Below are 15,484 nucleotides of genomic sequence, written 5' to 3'. Positions count from 1 at the left end.
GGAGATGGCAAAGACACCCCTCATCCCACAGCCAGACTCCGGAGCAGCCAGGATGCGCTGGGCCAGGGCTGTTCTACAAAGTTTTGCTGGGTGAATGATTTCCTGATAACCAAGGTCGATCCTGAACGTATATCCGTCATCAGGGGAAGACCAGGCAAATGGATTTTATGCCCAGGCTAGTTGTGCTATTGCACAGAGTGTTGCTGAAACAACCTCAAACGCAGCAAACGTGCCTCCCTCATCCCGGTGCCCTCCGGCAGCGTTCCCAGAGCTCAGTGCACACCCAGCCTTGGTGAGGAAACGAGGGAAGAGGCAATGAGTTCTTACTTAATTATGTAAATTGCAGATGAGGAAAAGGGATTTTATTTTTTTTTTCCTTTTGGTAACTGAACTGACGCTCAAGACAGGTCAGCCAAATACCAGCAGGCAAGAAAAAGTCACGGGTTAAGGATTACCAGCCAGGCCGGCGGAGGGAAGATGCTGGGGTGATACAGGAACGGGAGTGATGTGTCGTGTTGTGGAGGTGCAGGGCCTTGCTCCATGACAGACCTCTGCGTGGTCCTGGGCGGGCATCCCTCGGTCTCATTGTCCTGTCACCAACCACGTGCAGGCAGCGGGGATAGCGTGGCCCTCACCACGTGGGCAAGGAGGAGGAGAACTGTGTCGGAGGCAGGGAGACAGTGCAGATACTTAAAAACTAGAAAAGAAAAACTATGAGTACAATGATGGCGATTGATGACTCCAAGTGCTAGACCTGGGGGAGGTCCAAAAGCCAAAACCCTGACTCTTTGGAGCAGACGAGATGGCACCAGCAAGAATCTTGGCGCATATTGGACCAAGTCCTGATGGAAGCGAACCACCCAGGCTCGGCTTTCCCCGGGCAGCCTCTCCCCCACCTGCAGCTACAGCAACCTGAAAATATCCTCAACAGAACAGCAAGCTGTTGCTCATACGCTCTGGGAAGGAAGAGGAAAAGGAGAAATAGGGATTTCTGAAACACAGCAGCATGACGACACAGATGAGCTCAGACAGTAAAACGGGAACTGACTCCCCCGGGCGCTCTCAGAATAATTAAGCCTTTTGCGTATGGCAGCGGCGGGGAGCGTGCTGGGAGCGGGGAAGCGGTCCTCTCCCCGGGAACACTTCCAGACAACTCCCAGCTAACGGGGAAGGGCTCCTCCCTTGGGATTTTATGGTAGGCATGTTGTGACAGGGCACAGTAGAAGCAGTTAGAACCCAAATAACAAACAAAGGTGGGATAGAGGGTTGGTAGCCAGCTGCCACTGTGCTGGGGAATTAAAAACCAAGCCCTGTCATCTATACCAACTCTGAGCGCTGCCAGGAGTGATGCTCAGCCTCACCCTGCCATACAGAAGGCCACGTTCACATCACCGCAGAGCTGGCACTGCTGCCATGGTAACGAAAACATCTCCATAACAGCAGAAAGCACCAGACTGCTGCAGACACGCGGCCTGTTGAAATGACTAACAGAGCAGCCGTTCCTGGAGAGCCCGGGAGCGTGACAGGAGACGAGACACCTACTCACCCACAGCCGGTTACGTCCAGGAAACTCAGCAGCAGCTCCCGGCCCTGCTCCACGCCGGGGCTGGAGAACCCCACGCACGCCGCGCGTCGTGAGGTACTGCGGTCCAGCTCAGCGGGATTCACTGCTGGCCCAACTTCAGTCATTTCAACTATCCAAAAGCTTTTGTTTTATCCTAAAATATCCTTAAAAAAAAAAAAAAAAAAACCAAAACAAAAAAAACCAAGCTGTTCTGATGTGCAGGAGCCACACTGCCAAGCACTGACCACAGGCAGACATTAACACCAGATTTCCAGTAAAGTGGTTCGGAGTGATAAGGCACGGGTTTCAGCAGTGCATTTCACTGCAGTTTCACACTATCCGAAGATCTGATAGCACTCTACAGACCACTCTTGGGTTGCCGTTCTTTGTCATCACTTGTATTTCGCAGCAGCTTCTGGCACACCAACATTTCGGATATGAGGCTGAGAACGGTTTGTATACAGATCCCCAGAACCAGACAACGTGAACGACAGAAATGCCTCCAGTGATTTTAATAAAGGAAAAATCAAGACTTAATAACAATGTCTAGCAACAGTATCTGACCTCAGGGAACTCTTCCTGACACCCTTCAGGAAAAGATCCTCAAAAACCAACTCGGCCACCTGGAATAAAAACGCTTGTAGGATTTTACATCTCTCCTGGTAGTACTGCAGCGCACCAAAACCCTTGCCAAAGGAACATCATTCTGTTTCCAGAGGCAAAAGAAAAGTGTTCTTGTTGGGTTTTCTGCACTGGAGTAGTTTCTTACACACTTGCAGTGGTGCAAATTGTCAGATCACCTACCCTCACCCCAGCTAACGGGAAGATCGGTGCTGTGCTGCAGCTCCGAGTAATTCCCAGCACCTTAAAATCAGAGGTTTAATTGTCAAGCAGTCAGCTGGCCCTCCAACCCAGACCTCATTTCAAGTCTCATTTGAACAAGTGCTAACCTGGCACGGTCCTCTTGAAACCCGGGGATTTACACGACACCCAGATGGGTGTCACGCTTTCCATCAGCTTTTGCACTGACGCGTTTTGCTCTTTGCGCTGGCAACGCGCTCCGTGGCTGCCAGCGCCCTGAGCCAGCCTCTGAAAATCCGCCTGCTCTTCTCCCTCTTAATTAGTGCAGTTCATTATCGACAGAACCCAGGGCTTGCCAGCCCAGCCGCACGCTCAGTCCCAGCTTTGCAATGCTGCTGACAAAAGCAAAAAATTGTTTTTCTCAGTAAACTCATCAAATGACTCAGAAAAAGCTCTGCCAGGAGTTATCGGCTGATAGGTGAGGTACATTGTGTGCCCTCTTCTCGGTCACGTTCCTAACCATAACCACTTGAAAAATTCTGAAAATCAGACACTGACTACTGCCTTTTAGGGAGCGGCAGGCTAAGTGCTCCTCAGCTTAATGAAATGCAGCTTTTCTTCAGCCAAGCTCAAGAGATGTCCAAAGCCAAGGGAGCAGAACTTCAGGTTGTTTTCCAGGATTTCTTCCCAAGTGGCTCACGGTGCCTGGGGCTCTCAGGAGCTTTAGGACCTCCCATCACAGGAGGAGCAGCTCCTTTCCCAGCTCTGAGGGGGCTTTGGGACTTCAGGAGAACCTCAGAGAGCATCCGCAACCCCTAGATGATGTCTGAATCACCCCGATTTAGAGCATCGCCCACGGCTGCCCTTCTGGGGGTGTTTCTGCCATTTTCCGTTACTTACAGCCCAGCCCAAGGTGTCCCCAGGTGCATGGGACAGAGCCGTCTCCTCCGGGGAGCGTCACCTGTGGGTGGCCCTGGGCTCACCCCATCCTCACTGGATGTCCTTGGCTGAGTCACGGTTGGCGGCCGGCTGCGCAGGGCTGCGCGTCACAGAAAATGACACTGCCTCAGCCACCGCCTTCAGGGAGCAGATGTGACACTCACCCGTGTGACTCACCAATGGCAGGGCTGCCACCAAGCCAGGATTTCACCCAAAGAGGTTAAGAAGAAAAGTTAAAAAGAGCGGGGTTTTTTTCCCCCCCTCTAAGATTCACCTTTGTGGAAGGAGAAAAGCGTGGTGGAGGATCTTGTACAGCGGCATATCTGTTCTGCAGAAAACCATTAATTTAGTCACCAGGGTGGGGGGCGTTGAAGGTTAGAGACTTGCTTCTCCTGCTTTGATAAAACGTGAACTCGTACTTTGGTTATCAGAAATGGCATCTTCCCCAAAGGGAAATGCATATTTCAGGTCTTTCCAGTTTAATAACACAGCTAAAGAGCAGCTCCTTCTAGCTTTTTCTTCAACTGTGGGCAGTTGGGTTCAACTGCGGGCAGTTGGGTTCCACTGCGGGCAGTCGGGTTTCAGTGGCCGCCTCTGTGCCGGGCGCTTCCTCTGCAAAGCCCACGTCCCCAAAGTCACGAGCCCAACCAAAACGCCGCCGGGCTCAAGTCAGGCAAGCGCACGAGCAGTGGGTGACGGTAGGGACCAGCCCAGGGGAGTTCAACACGTTCCTGCTAACGTCGGGAACCGGCTGGAAAATCAAATTGCTTTTGGGGAATTTTCAACCCAAAACTGCAACAGTTCAGGAATTATCCAAAAAATTTTAGCGCCTCCCCTGCTTGGGCAGACATCACACTTTTGTGATCATTTCGGACACATTTCCCAGTCAGAAAGTGAATTTCGATGGTTTGATTTTTTTCTTTTTTTCCCCACCATGTTAAGGAAATTGGCTATTTCAACAAAAATTGGGTGTTTCAGCTGAAAAGCACTGCCTTGCCACCGAAGGTGAACAGAGGCATCCACGAGATAACGATGTAAAGCCCAACACCCCCGCAGAGATTTGCACCGGTCTGTATAAAAGACTCAAATCTGCCCAAAAGATTAAACTCAGGCTTAACAAATGAGACCTTTTCAGTTTCCAGAAGGTTTCAGAAGCTGTTTGATGTGGGCACCTGACATACTAGTAATTGGGCTTCTCTAAGAAAATGGCTAGAAAAAGAAAATGCTGAAACAGTGGCAAGATTTGGAGCTGCCCGAGGAGCGTCCTTGGTGGCTCCAGGCTGCTGGGAGGATCAATATTTCACAGAGAAACAAAACTTTCTTGAAAGGTCTTTCCGAGGGAGAGAGCTCAGTGAGAACGAGAAAGGCCCTAAGCAAATCAAACTTCCACTTTCAAAACCCAAAGAAGCCCCCATGCACACCTTCTCTGCAGAATTTAGATTTGTTTAATATGCTTGCTTCTAATTTTATTATTTTTTTATTCTCTCTTGCAATTAGGGCTATGATCACAAATAGCGTTACCAGCCACCGTGATGCTTCCCTTGTTCCCGCAGTCCTGGGGGGCTCCCACGGACACTGGGTTACGCTGTTGGCAGAACAAGTTCACACCGTGGAAAGTGGGCAATCTGAAAGAGATGTGAGAGACAGAACCAAAGAGGAGACAACAATAAAAATGAGCCAAAATTGAAGAAAATAGCTCGTTCCAAGGATAGGGATTTTCCACAGTGAGCCCGAGGATCCCCTGGTGAAGCCCATGGATGCTCCTGTGACTCACGCAGTTCTGGGGTGCTGTTCCCCACCAACGGGCTTTTCTTCGGAAAAGGCTCATTAATGTTTAGGAAAACCAAAGCTGACGTTCTTCGCTTTGAAAATTCACGTGAGCAGCCACAGAAAATGGCATCAGTCGCCAGGAGCTTCCTGGAGAGATTTGAAAAGAGAAAGAATCCCGCAGAGCAGAGCAACGGCACGCGTGCAGAGTCACCAGGGCTACCACCCGCCCTCCCAGTCAGCGACGGCGGACCAAAGACGTGGTGGCACACCAGGCGCCGCTAGCCAGGTCGCTGCTTCTTGTTAAAATATCCAACCCTCCCCACTTGCTCCTCCGAAGCTCCAGACAGAGCTTGGAACGGCGTGGCCGTTCCATCACAGCGATGCCCAGGAGAGCAGAGAAACACCCAGCGCACACGCTGCCGCTGCCACAGCCACCGTTTTGGTAAACTGATGTGGTAGCAAAAGTCAAGCTCAGAAAACAGAGCTTGGCCCGGGATTTGAGAAGCCGTTGAGCCGGCTGTCCCACTCGGCACCTGGGTTTGCCCGGGAGGGGAAATGTGCTGACAGCACAGGCAACAAATGATGCCTGATGAAGGAGAAACTGAGTGCTCACTGCTATCAGCTCAAATTTTGAATTTTCTGGGGAGCAAATGAATCACTCCAATAGCCAGGCAGAGCTCTCAGATTTAGCTTTCACCAAAACCGAAAGTTACGTTTCAGTAAGTTAGCTGTGGATTCGGTACGTAGCCCAGCCCTCACGCCCCGGTTTCGGTTTTGCCTGGGTTAATATTGCCCTGGGTGCAAACTAACTCAGTCTCGATTTCAGAGCCCCGAGGGGCCAGGGCTGGTTTCACGGGTGCTGGATGAGCGTGAACGCGGGCAGAGGCATCCCGACAGCGGGCAGGGATGGGAGCTCCGCCTGCCCCAGATCGGGGGCAGAGAGAGACAGGGGTACGGACGGCAAAAAGGCTCTTGCTGGCACATCACAGCCCCTTGCCTTCCCACGTCCCACCTGATTTGATCATCCATATCCCTGCAGAAATGAGGAAACACAGGCAAACCAGCACCGACCGCCCTGGAAGCGGGGATGAAGAGCCCTGCAAAACCCCTTTTAGCCGTAAATACAACTCAGGGGGGTCGCAAGGATTGCTGCTCTTACATTTGAGTTCACACTTTCGGCAAACACGCGGCCAGGCTCTTCCAAGGAACGGGTGATGAACTGCCGTTCTCGCCTTTCCCAACAGGCAGGAGACAGCTAGCAGAGGAAGTTCACTTCAGATTTTTTTCCTTCTTCTTTTTTTTTTTAGTTTTCCTTCTTTTTTTTTTTAACCACCATTTTCAGCGAGAGGGGTTTTCCACCATTCAGATTCATCTTCCACTTCCTGATGACAGCCCTCAAGACCTACATGGAAAGCAATAATCAAACAGGGACTTTAGTGCCTGATCCTGATACCGAAGCAAAACTTCCTTGAAAAGATAAATCCTGGGCAAGCTGCCTAAGAAGCACAAGCCAGACCGGTGCTGAGCGGAAGCAGAGCGGCCACCCCGGCTCCCGCGCAGGGAAGCAGGTCACACCCTCGGGAACAACGTGATTTCATTGATGGCTTCTCAACTGCTGAACTCCACCGCTTGCATAACTCGGGTTCACTTTTTTCTTGGGTCTCTGTAATTAAGATACCTGACAGGAGAAACAGCCAGGTTCTACCACCCGCTCTCTCTATATTAATAATAATTAAAAAACCACCAGCCAAAACAGAAAGGGGCTCTGAACACACAGAGGTAGAAAGTTATAAACAAAATATTTTGAACTCTCTGAAAAGCACATCTGATGAATCATATTTAATAAAAATTCTCTGCTTACATACATGAGGCCAAGCCAAGATTATTCCTCCTCCCCCTACCCATGGCACAGCTGGACATGCACCCTTTGCTGAGGCTATTCAGAAATTCCTCAACCAAAAATAAACAAAATCAATGGGAAAAAAACCCTTCTAACAATTCTGTGTTATTGCATTTTTCTCTGAAAGAGCAGCAGTGTCAGCAGCAGTCTCCGGGCTGATTATTCCGGGAATTTGCATCATGAAACTTGTTCCCTTTGCCCCGGTGTCTCAGAGGGGCCTCCGAAATGCCCGATTTGAATACAGCCATACGTGGCCATCGCGATTTCTTTTCTGGTTGAGTAATGCACCGCCTCAAGCCTGGGACCAGTCTGTACGGAGCGGCTCACAGGGGAGTCTCGGGGCCGTGGTGTTAATCACACTAACGATTTCAGAGCAGAAAGCTGTTGCGGGGGTGCGTGGGAAATCCCCCGGCAGCACCGGGGATGCTGCAGCATCCCTCGCGGCACCGGGGATGACCCACCATCACGTGCCATCACGAGCCGCATCGCCGCCTGCGGCACGTGCCTATCTGCGTGTCGGGGGGTGGAAAAGAAAGCCCAGGATTTCTCAACCACCCCAAAACTCCACCACGTGAGCGATCCAGCCTGATGCTTGGCTTCGGGCCGAGGACCTGGTGCTGCCTCGGAAAGTGAGTGAAGCTGCCTCTGTAATTCACCCCGATGTTCACGTTACGCTTCCGAGCAGCTGGTTTCCATTATCTGATTTCTCAAACCATGATAACCAGTTTCTGTCTTATGACCATTCATGCCCATAAATAGTTTGTATTTGTATTATTGGTCAGAGTTTTGATGCTAAATCATGACAAAGACAACACTCTCCAGAAGACCGACAAGCCCCAGTAATACCAAAACTAGAAAAAAGAAACTCATTAAAAACAGCACTTGTGAAATGAACTGTTCAAGACAGGAGTTGCTCAAAATTGCCTCTGTACGATGCTCAAAAAAAAAAAAAAAAAGGCAGTGCGAATGATATTGGGGTAAGTCAAAAGGAATGATCTATTTGACCAGTTTTGCATACTTTTACCTACTTGGCTTACATGCAAACACATTGCGTTCTTCTGGGAAAGCCTCGTTCGTCCTCCCTGCTCGCTCAGAGCACACGCTCCCCGCTCCCTGAAACGCCCGTGCCCAGATCTCATCGGTCCCTGTGAGGACAAAAACAAGACATTGCTATGAGCTTAAAAAAATCCCCCCCAGCAACTTATTTCAGGAGAAAAGGAAGAAGACCGGTAATAACGCCCCTGTAACTGCTCCCCTGCGGGGTGGGCAAGAGCCTCACATGGATGGGCAGCACCATTTGTGTAGAAGATGGCCTGACGCTGCGTCGATGGGCACGCTGAAGACCCAGCGCCAAGAGGGTATTGCGCCAGCGCCGACCTCACCCATGGCTCCGTGTGCTCCTCCAAGTACGCGCAACCTGGGGAAAAAAGAACAGTTTGCTCTTCTAGGCTGGCAGAGGGCACCCTGAAATCCCAGGGTAGGATATCAGACAAAGATGTTATTTTCCATCTGCCTCACAGGCTGCAGCAGGCTTCCAAATATTGGGAATTTTATGTATGCAATTAAAAAATTGCAAATATTTCTCAGCTACGTTAATCATGGAAACACTGAATCTACAGATGGGAGGAAGTCTCCATGACCTGATGCTTTTAGGTGATGATTCCAGCTTGATTTAGATCAAATGGAAGTTCTGGACCTCCTAAGAACTTATGTAAGGCACTCTCTATGTCATATTAGAAGTCACATTAGAGGTCACAGTAACATCTTCCGTTCATGATTAGTAACCTATTCCTGGACACTTAGATGTTACAAGCCCAAACAATGACATTGCTTAAATTTCCAAAGAGTAATTTGGGATTTACCTGTTGAAGTCGACATGAGTCACGCTGCAAATTCCGACAAGGGTACTAGAAAGCAGGTTTCCAGAAGTGAAAAAATCCGATGTTATGCCCTGCCAGCAGAAAAATTTCTTGAAAGAAAAGAAAAAAAAAAAAAAGCAGTCCAATTTATGCTTCACCCACCAGGAACTGTTAGTCATCAGCGATGGGGCTGCTGAGAGAGCAAATGCCGTTGCTTCAACACTGCTCTTCAGACAAGGTGAATGAAAGGCCAAGTCTCTGCTTCCCCCAAAGCGTCACTGACAGCAGATCCCAAACCTGAAGGGATGAGAAATAGGGAATTTCTGAAAAAAGAAGAACAAAACATACCACTATGATAGCCTGGAAATCTAGGGCACCCCTCAAGGTATATATAAATAGATAGCGCATAAAATCCACAGTGTTCCTTCATCTGAAAGCAACGATAGAGATCAAGGAGGGGGGAAAAAAAAAAATATTTACACATGTAAAGTCAAAGCTACACACACAGGCAGCCCCTTCGGTAAGCCGCGAGGACGTGAGAGATGCAGCGTGAAGACCACTGAGCCTGAGCCGTGCCCGTGCAGGGTCAGCCAGCGCGGGCTGCCCGGGACAAACCTTTCCTCAGGCCACGCCGCGGGGGAAAGACTTTTACCTAAACACCTCTGTTTTACTGCAGAAACGCAATGCTGCTGTCCTGCCCAGCACTTCTCGTGAACACGCGGCTCTCAGAAGTTGGTGGGAGGTGGGGTAAAAGTGCACGAATGGCTTTTGAGTAACACACTTCCCTTCCTGAAACGATCTTCTTGGCAGAGATGAAAGCTGTTTCCTAAAGGTTTAGAAATACACCCACGGCCCCCGGACACTCTTTAGGAAAAGGTGCTTTATTCATTCATGCAACCGCTCCGTAGTACTGCAGAGTCAAGGCGTTTCCACAGCAGTAAGCACGCGTGAGTCAGAGCGAAACTGCACCGTCAAGATCTCTGACACGGCAAAGGAAACGCAGGTAAACAGAGCGCGGCGGCGTCCGTGCGCAGGCCAGAGTTTCCTTTGTGGAATGGACACATCTGGCTTACGCTGGTACCGAAAAAAATTTAAAAAAAAAAAACAAAGCAGGTTCCAAAACAGAGAGGAGGGAATTGCACAAGACTGAGAATCGCTCCGTGTGCTCCGGGTGTCAAACTGTAATGACTTCATGGAGACCTGCAAATCGCTGAAAATAACAGAAGTTTGGAAACCAGCGCTCAGCTCCTCGGCAGGAAGGAAGGAGGCACCGCGCCGCTGTCGCACGGGCTCCCGCTGACGGCGGGGGAGACTCCTGTGTGCCCAAAGCCCCCTTGCTTTGCATCCCACACAAACATCAGCACCTAAACCTACACCTGGGGCCGAGAGGGACCCTCGGCTGCAGGGGACCTGGTTTGCAGAGAAGTGCCCGGGGCTGCATCCTTCACTGACGCATGCGGGTTCAGCTCCGGGCTTTGGTCCGGGGCCAGGCTGCCCGGGGACCCGCTCTGGGACCCTGCCTCCTGCCAGCATCGCACCCGCCGACCTTACCACTTCAGTTTCAATGCCTTTGATGGAACTTAAGCAGCCACCCGGGTCTTGGAAGTGGAGCTTTATTGACCCATGGCAGATTCGAGTCAATCCAAAAGACTCAGAAAAAAAATCTCCCAGGGTGGGAGGCAGGCGGGAAAGCAGAGAAAGGGGGGATGCTACTCATGGAAATGGGTTGAGTTTAAAAACACTTGGTTTTTTCTGACCCTGCTGCTCGCTCTTCTCCTTCCTCATAGCTTCTGCCGGTGGTCAAGGAGAAACCGCACAGCTGCGTTAGAGCAGGGGAAGAAAAACGGGTCACCAAATACACGACATGCTGTGATTCAGATAAACTAGTGCGCCTGCAGTGATTCACCGGGAGCAGGCTTCCCCATCGCCTCTGGAAGAGGCAACATCAACAACAAAAGGAAAACAAACCAGAACACAAAATCCCACAGTGTCTCCACTCAACACCTTCCATTGCTGATGCTTCATCCCCTTCGCTCTTACTCATACATATGTAAGCCAAACATTCCCCTCTTTTGCTCCTAAAAATAAAAATTTAAAAATCTAACTATATGGTAACAAACAATACTTTGCATTTTTCCAGCATTTTTTTTTTTTTGCAATGAGTTCCTTCACAGGGGCTTGCAAATTCAACTGAAAGGAGATTGAGTGCGGTGAAGGAAATGAGAATTGAAGCCGTTTGTCCAAAGGATGCAGGCTGGGAAAAATAAATTATTATTTCAAAATAACACAGGAGCTTTCAAAGAAAACCCTCGGATATCAGGAAGGCCAATTTCATCTCCACTTTCTCTTTCTTGGATAACAGATTCCCAGCTTTGTCCGTGAAATCTTTATCAGAAGGAAGCGGGGGGGGGTGTGCACGAATATATAGAGAGGATGAAAGAGAGGAAAGCAGAAAACAAGAGCGACGTCAGAGGAATTATCTTTAGCTCTGAAATGGTAATTTTATCAGTGCTGGGACAATAAGCCCCAGTTAAGACAGGACACCCAGTTTGTAGAGCCACTTGGATGGGGCTCCTGTTCATTTCTAGGAAACGAAATAGGACTGGAGAGCCAGAAACGCAAACATTCACGCCTTGCTTATACAGTTTAACACCAGACCCCCACGTTAAAATAGCAGCTCCCACGGCACAAACCCTCTCCCAGTCGGGCGCTGGGGGAAGCAGCCTGGCACAAGCCCTGAGGGACCGGGCAGCAACGCATCCCAGCCAGACCGGGCTCCGCCACCGCATCCCGGCACGTCACAGAGCCAGCCCCGTCAGCAGTCCAACAAACACCAGCTGAAGTTTGGGAGCATAGATCTGAGCTTGCCAAAGGCAGTGAAAGTTCACATCGGCTTCAGCAGATGTGCATTAATTGGAAAAAAAAAAAAAATTAAGATTATTATGTGCATTTGCAGCATAGCACTGGAATGCCAGAGTAGGTGACAGTGTATTTCTGCAGGTTCATTAAAAGCAATGCTGCTCAATTCTGCACGGTGCTGGGCATCCTAAGTATGGGCTTGGTATGGAGATTTAAAAATAGAAACACTTTTTTTCCCCTAACGATAGGGCATTCACCTAAAAATAAAAAGTAGCTGTGAGAATGCAGAAATAACCGCACACAGCATCTTTTCTTCGCGCTATATCTGAAGCTTTCCTCTTCAGCCACATTTAAATTTACAAGAAGCAAGCAATGAAAAAAAAAAAAAAAAAATGCAGAGTCTAAGCACAAAAGATTTGATGGGGTGTGAGGAGAGGAGGGGGGTCAAGAGAACAGGAAACCCAAGTTGACGGGAAACCCAAGTGACATTTGGTTTTAATGAATGACTTAAAACCCCAATATTGCTCGCCAGGAAACGGGGAGAGGAAATGGAGAGATGTTTTGAGAGTATAAATTAGGGGCTCCATCAAGGTGAAGGCTGCAGATCGGCGTTTTACCCTTCTGTGAAATCCCACCGAGAGCCGGCCCCGGAGGCGAGGAGCCGATTCCCAGCGATGCAGCCCCGCGCAGCCCTGGCCCTGCTGCTGCTGGCCGCCAGCGCCCTGCCCGCCCCGGGCTCGCCCGCCGAGCCCAGCTGCCTCCACTTCCCCAGGCTCCTGCCTGCAAAGCTCAAAGAGCTGCGGATCAAGTTCGAGGAAATTAAGGATTATTTTGTAAGTATAACCCTCTCCTTCTTCCCATTTCACTCTTTTTTATTTTGCAAAGTTCAGTGATCTGGATGAGAGGAAGGAGCGTTTCCTCGCAGCAGAAATTATTTGGCCATGCCTCGCGTTACGCGCAAGAGAAGTTCAGTTTCATTGCTCGCTGAGAGATAACGTGCAAGGGTTTTCTTCCCAGTTTTAGTTACAGTGAACTCAGGAGATTTCATAATGAATTTTCGTGAACCTTGCTAGCTTCTACTCGCAGACCAAGTTATTCACTGAATTAATAGGGAAGAAACAGTCCCTTCTTCAGGGTAATGAGGTCCAGCCTCACCGAAGCCAACACTAGATGAAAAGGGAAATCTTTCGCTACAGATTTTTTTTTCTTTGAAAGAACCACAGAAGCCTGCACACGGTATTTTATGATGGGAGCAGCACTACAGTAACTAGCACTTGCTGGGGTGCCTGGAAAAGGTCAGCACTTTGCATCACCGCTAACCGGAGAGTCAGGGCTGCTGAGGAAGCAGCACAAGATATTCTCAGAGCGTTTGTCATCGCATCAGTACTGATAGAGAAGGTTGTATCTGTGTTATAGCTTTAGTTAGTGTCAGCGTGTTTCAGCAATAAACCAAGATAATGCTCCAGATTAAATCTCAAACTAATACCATGGCTTGTGTTTGTTAACAAATTAACCCAGCCACGGTTTTAGATGTAAAGTTTGCTGTAAATCTCACAGTTAACGTTGGGAAGGAATATCTTTAACCTCTCGGGAAAGCTCTGGTACCCTGGTGCCACGGGGCGATGCTTTGGGTGGTGGCAGCCCCCCGGCTGCAGCTCTGGTGCAACAGAGACCCCACGCCCTCCGCAGAGCCCCTTCCCCCCGTTGACTGGAGACTTAGAGATGACAAAACCGCGGGGATGAAACCCTCCCGCCCTGGCGAGCCCACGGGCAGAGGCTGGGCTGGACACCTCGCTTCCAGGGGCTGCCACAGCTTTGAGCCCCGGCGCGGTTCGCGTCAGCGCCCTTGCACAAAAACCCTCCTCTGCGAGGAGTTTCACCTTAACGAAATCGATGGTGCTGCAGTTTGTGATTCGGTTATCTTGTCTCTCAAGCTGACGGTGCTTGCGCTGTCAAAGACCAAACAATTGGTGACTCCTGGACCCGCTGTCACTGTGCTAGGCACACAGGCGTGCTGGGTGCTCCCTGCCTTCGCTTCAGCCAGGAGATAAACGCAAACAAGCAAAACGATCCTTCGGTAGGGTGACAGGAAAAACAGCGTTGGCTGCCAGCCTAAGTAAAGCTCACGTTTCCATTGTATCCTTCCACAGCAATCAAAAGATGATGAACTGAGCATCCAGCTGCTCAGCTCCGAACTGCTGGATGAATTTAAGGTAAGAGTTACAATTCTCATCTAAGCCCCTTATCCTTCCTTGTCCTTCAGCCAGGCTTTTGTAAGAAAGCAATCAGATTGTACATGGGGGCATTTCCCAAAGTCACGCAAGGACAGCCCTCCAGCCACGCAGCAACACGCGTGTCCACGGCAGAGCTGACACACTGCTACCCCCACACCGCCGCTGCGACCGCTCTGACCACTGCCACGATTTTGATTTATTTAAAAAAAAAAAAAACAAAAAACTACCCACACACACGGGTGCCGGTGGCTCCCCCCTCCCCACCAACGCGGTTACCTCCTCTCGCCCCAGGGGAGCTTGGGCTGTCAGTCGGTGTCAGACATGATGCGGTTCTACGTGGAGGATGTCCTGCCCAGAGCCATGAACAGCAGCGCGCACCACCAGCGGAGCATGGGCGACCTGCGCGACCTGCTGCAGAGCCTGAAGGCCACCATGAAGCGCTGCGTGAGTGGGGCTCAGCATCGCGGGCGGGGGATAAAATCAGGGATCCGGTGAGGCGGGGCCAGTCCCGGAGCAGGAGAAAGGTGGGGACTGGGTGCAGGGTCTCCCCAGGAGCAGGAGCGTCGGGATGGTGCGGAGGAGCATGGCTCTGAGCAGGCAGACCCTATAAGGCTGGAGTTTCTCCAAGCCCCTGCTTTCACCAGTTAAATACTGGTGGTTCAGAGGCTCTGTTCAGGAGCACCACTTATTAGCAGCCAGCCCCATCCAACAGACCCCAGCTGAAGAAATAAGGGAAGGGAGAGGGAGGAGGGTCCATCCCTTAACTGAGCAGCGTGGCTCTGCGACGACACCTTCTGAAACCGCATCTGGTGTGACCGCTGCCACAGCACCTACCGCGAGCTGAGTCAGACAGGACGAGCCCTGCTCCGGGCAGAGAGCACCACGGGGCTGGGAAAGAGCTCGGGGTCCGCGCTGGGGTCGGGCCAGGCTCCTTTCAGCAGCATACGGTACGAAATAGCCACGGTCGCTGCCCCAGAGAGCCCCACGGCCGCACGTGGGGAAGGAAGCTGGAGACCGGCGAGGCGGCAGTGACGAGGGGTGGGAGGAGGGGAGAGCCCCGGGAAGGAAATTCGCGTGGTTGAAGCCGTTGCTCTCATCCCTTTGCAGCACAGATTCTTCACGTGCGAGAAGAGCAGCAAGGTCACAAAGCACATTAAGGAGACGTTCGATAAGGTGAGGTCCCTACTCGCGGGGCTGAGGTTGGGAGGAACCCGCCGTCCCAGGCACGGCAGTAGATTTTCCTGCCAGCTTCATCTTAGAACAGAATCCAGAAAAAGTCTTTAATCGTATGAATACCTAAGGCAGAGAAATCCAGAGAGCGGTGCTCAAAGGAGACGCCGGCGGGTTCCCCTGAGGGGCTGGGCAGAGAAGCTGGAGATGTTGGGGGAAGGAGAACACATCTGGAGGTTGGGCATCACGTAGAGCACCCCGTTCAGGCTTAAACGGACTTGGCTTTCACCTGCAGATGGACAAGAACGGGATCTACAAGGCCATGGGGGAGTTCGACATTTTCATCAACTATATCGAGGAGTACTTGCAGATGAAGAGAAGGAAGTGA

At 50.7% G+C, this 15,484-nt stretch overlaps 2 protein-coding genes across 3 annotated transcripts; one reads left to right on the top strand and one right to left on the bottom strand.

Moving 5' to 3' along the window:
- Window positions 1-6,242: 6,242 nt before the first annotated feature.
- On the bottom strand, window positions 6,243-8,889 carry LOC147598009 (uncharacterized). Of its 2 annotated transcripts, none has more exons than XM_086765952.1 (4): window positions 8,837-8,889; window positions 8,254-8,391; window positions 8,003-8,119; window positions 6,243-6,476 (listed from the first exon to the last, which is right to left on the bottom strand). In XM_086765952.1, the coding sequence occupies exons 1-4, from the start codon at window positions 8,850-8,852 to the stop codon at window positions 6,400-6,402; spliced, it is 348 nt and encodes a 115-aa protein (XP_086622078.1). In that variant the 5' UTR covers window positions 8,853-8,889; the 3' UTR covers window positions 6,243-6,399. The 2 variants fall into 2 exon arrangements, with proteins under 2 accessions (XP_086622078.1, XP_086622079.1); XM_086765953.1 differs by having other exon boundaries at window positions 8,012-8,119.
- A 3,477-nt stretch (window positions 8,890-12,366) lies between these two features.
- IL10 (interleukin 10) lies at window positions 12,367-15,484 on the top strand. Its single transcript, XM_086765735.1, has 5 exons — window positions 12,367-12,525; window positions 13,843-13,905; window positions 14,218-14,370; window positions 15,034-15,099; window positions 15,392-15,484. Exons 1-5 carry the CDS (start codon window positions 12,367-12,369, stop codon window positions 15,482-15,484), a joined length of 534 nt encoding a protein of 177 aa, XP_086621861.1.

Source organism: Chlamydotis macqueenii, chromosome 23 (assembly GCF_036417535.1).
Source record: "Chlamydotis macqueenii isolate bChlMac1 chromosome 23, bChlMac1.mat, whole genome shotgun sequence".
Classification (NCBI taxonomy): Eukaryota; Metazoa; Chordata; class Aves; order Otidiformes; family Otididae; genus Chlamydotis; species Chlamydotis macqueenii.
This window is presented reverse-complemented; position numbering and strand designations above follow the sequence as displayed.